General features: G+C 28.5%; 1 protein-coding gene across 1 annotated transcript; it reads right to left on the reverse strand.

Moving 5' to 3' along the window:
• Positions 1 to 408: 408 nt before the first annotated feature.
• On the reverse strand, positions 409 to 3220 carry LOC129907119 (CD63 antigen-like). Its single transcript, XM_055983188.1, has 5 exons — positions 3058 to 3220; positions 1127 to 1318; positions 897 to 1058; positions 630 to 836; positions 409 to 565 (listed from the first exon to the last, which is right to left on the reverse strand). Exons 1-5 carry the CDS (start codon positions 3115 to 3117, stop codon positions 491 to 493), a joined length of 696 nt encoding a protein of 231 aa, XP_055839163.1. The 5' UTR covers positions 3118 to 3220; the 3' UTR covers positions 409 to 490.

Below are 3220 nucleotides of genomic sequence, written 5' to 3' on the forward strand. Positions count from 1 at the left end.
AATTAAAATTTTTAAATTAAATTTCCTACGACATTATATTTTTTTTATAACTCTTAAGCTTGCCATATAAGCAGGGTCGCGTATTCAAAAATTTGCAAAAATGAACTTTAAGGCCTGGCAACCCTATCGCTAGGCAACCCATGTGCAATTTATTTCCTTAGATACTAGCTTTCAGAAAATATAACTCTCAACTGGTATAACGATGAGGGTAGGTCGTCCTATGGATCTCCTACTATTATACTTTGCATGATTCTTTAGGTACCAGTCATCCATTTTTTCCAACAAACCTATATAGGCCGGGCAGCCACTGCAGAAACGCTTAACTCATCGATTTATTATTTTATTATACTCTGATTTTTCTTTTTGAAATCATAAATTATTTCATCTTTATAATATCCAAAAACACAATTTAATTTTTGTTTACATTTTTTATTTATCGTATTTTACATTTAGTTAATCTTAATCTTAATTTAACAGTCCAAAATTATTACTAATGCGTTCTATTGTCTTTTTGGCTTACTTTAATACTCGATGAAAGGAACCATCCCAGTATGAGTGCAATACACTAAAAAAATAAAAGATTTAGTTAATTATGTATTTATTCAAAATATAAAACAAATATGACTTACCTCAACACCTGCTACAGCTAATCCAGCGTATTTAATTATATTAGTATTCGATCCCCAAAAGTCTAAAAACTGTGTTTTACAACCAGGCATAGTAGCAGCATGAATGGGGTCACACACAGCAGTCAAGGAACCACAACACGAAGGTGGTATAGACTGACCATTTCCTGTATAATCGATAGATCCATTTTGATATCCACAACATTTATACTGTAAGAAAAAGGATATTTACAAATTCTTGTGAAGAAAATTGCTTCTTTGGAAACTTACACTTAATTGAAGAGAATCCATGAAGCCTGGCTGACTATCATGAATTTGCCATGCATGATCTACAACTTCACCCATATTGTCTAATAATGTACTTTTGAAGAACCATGCATAAACAATTACTGCAATTTGTAAGATTAATAAAATCAGCATACAAATGCAATACTGCAAAAAAATTAAATATACATCAATCAAAAAAGTTACTGTGGATTCAGATTAAAATAAACACTTACGCTATTGACAAGGCATCGACTATCTTTTATTGCTCCACAACATCCAAGGAATGAAACTAGAAATATGATACATCCAAGGATTAAAATGCATATTGGCAGAAAACTTGTTGAATTAGCTTCAGTAAACGTTAAGAATTCTTTCAAACTTGATATCGCAAGAGATCCAAAAACTATGAGTAGAACACCACAAATCTAGAAAATAAAAAAGGAAAATATTTTATTCATATGGACATTATTGAATTTAGATCATTTTTCTTGTAGATAAAATCCCTCTTCTGAAATTAAATTTATGTATATGTATGTATGTATTTCAAAATTACATTTCATTCCAATCTGTTGAATTTAAATCAAATTTTAATGAAGAGTTTTTGAAAAAATGGTCCCCAAACTAAGAGTTTTGAAAAGAAATTTCAATTAAAATATGGTTTGTTCAATTAAAAAAAGGATATGGTTATATCGTCGATTTCAAGGCAAAGTGGCATAAATCGGAATTTGCTGATTTTCAGGAGAGACATTTAAAGTTTTTTGAATCATTAAAAAATGATTTTCGTTGTCAATAAAAAACAAAACTCAAAAATTACATAAATACACGGAAAAATTGCATTTTTTTTTGCTATTTTTTTCCTATAAGTTTTATAGAAAACGCAATGTTAAAAAAAAATAGTTTGGAGTTATGTTATGGAACTATTTCGAAATTGTTTTTTTCTGACTCTATGGAAAAAGTGCCGTTTTGCACTTTATTAAAAGACAAAACTAAAAATATAAAACTATTATATTATTTTAAATCAATTTTATTTATTTAATAACGAAAAAGATACACAAAATGTGATTTTTCTAGCACATATACGAAAATCATAAACTAAAACTTATTTAAATTCATCTTTTTAACTCAGTTACAGAACCGGACTTACGAACAGTTTAATACGACAAAAAAGCCGAAATGATGAAAAAATCTTACCGGGTTGCTCTTTTTTTATGTGACATTTTTTTAGCTGTGCCGTTTTCTTCGAAAACACAAAACCAATCCTATCTACGATAACGGCATAACTTAAGAAATGCCATTAATGTACACAAAATGACAGGGATATTTGTTAAAATTAACGGCGGCACTTTTTCATAACGTGGGAACTAGAGAAGCAGAAAAGCGCTGATTACACAGAAAAATTGCGTCTTTTTTTAATCAGTTCTGTGCTCTAAACTCAAAAATGACAAATTTCGAATTATGCCACTTTGCCTTGAAAGCGAAGATACATTATGTTCATTCATATACCTATGTATATTATAGTTTTGAAAAAAAAAAAAATTAAAATTACTTCAATTTAATTGGATTTTGTTTTTATAAAAACTGAATTTTTGTAATGAAATAATTGATTTTATCTAAGATTTTGACAAACAAGACCTTTTAACTTTCTGTATTTCTACATTTAGGGCAAATTTGTTTTTGTATGAAAAAAAAAATTATTTGACTTTTTTGGAAAAAATAAAAATGCAGTTTTATTGCAATCGCTTTGAATATTACGTCTGCAAAGTTTAATCAAAGTCGTTCTAAAGGTGTTAATAATAAAATCAATTGAAAGAAACTGGTATCCTTATTTCCGGATCTGTCAAAATAGTTAACAAATTTAAAGACTTTAATTTGTCTATAGATTTTTTGAAAATGTGCCGAAATGCGAGCTTTAACAGAGTGGCCATTTTTACACAACACTTGACAGGTGAGTCACATTTAATTTAGAAAATTTAATTTAGAAAATAATTTCATTCGCGTGGAAAAAAAACCTAGCGCTTTCTAGAGATTTTCGGTAGATATTCACAAAATTTAAGTTTGAATAAATTCCATATTCATATTGATATCATGCGTTTATTAAATCTTTCAGCACGAAAATGTTTAGACAAATTGCACTGTAAATTTTAATAAAAAAAATATCACTCACCAAAAAGACTAAATTACAGACAAATAGAATGTACTTAATAATATGAGCGAGGCAGTTCATTTTTAATCGAGTTTTTTCTTTTGTAAATTTCTGGATGAGAAAAATTTCGTTCGCACTTTTCGAAGTCAGTGATAATACTACGACTACCCTTCAATTCAATAGG

This window comes from Episyrphus balteatus, chromosome 1 (genome assembly GCF_945859705.1).
Source record: "Episyrphus balteatus chromosome 1, idEpiBalt1.1, whole genome shotgun sequence".
Classification (NCBI taxonomy): domain Eukaryota; kingdom Metazoa; phylum Arthropoda; class Insecta; order Diptera; family Syrphidae; genus Episyrphus; species Episyrphus balteatus.

Bases quoted from the DNA above. Each gene is read 5' to 3' on its own strand.
- LOC129907119 (XM_055983188.1), bottom strand. From the start codon at position 3,117: ATGAACTGCCTCGCTCATATTATTAAGTACATTCTATTTGTCTGTAAT. The intron at 837-896 runs GTAAGTTTCCAA...TTTTTCTTACAG, and splicing joins TGGATTCTCTTCAATTAAGT to TATAAATGTTGTGGATATCA. The intron at 566-629 runs GTAAGTCATATT...TTATTTTTTTAG, and splicing joins TAGCTGTAGCAGGTGTTGAG to TGTATTGCACTCATACTGGG.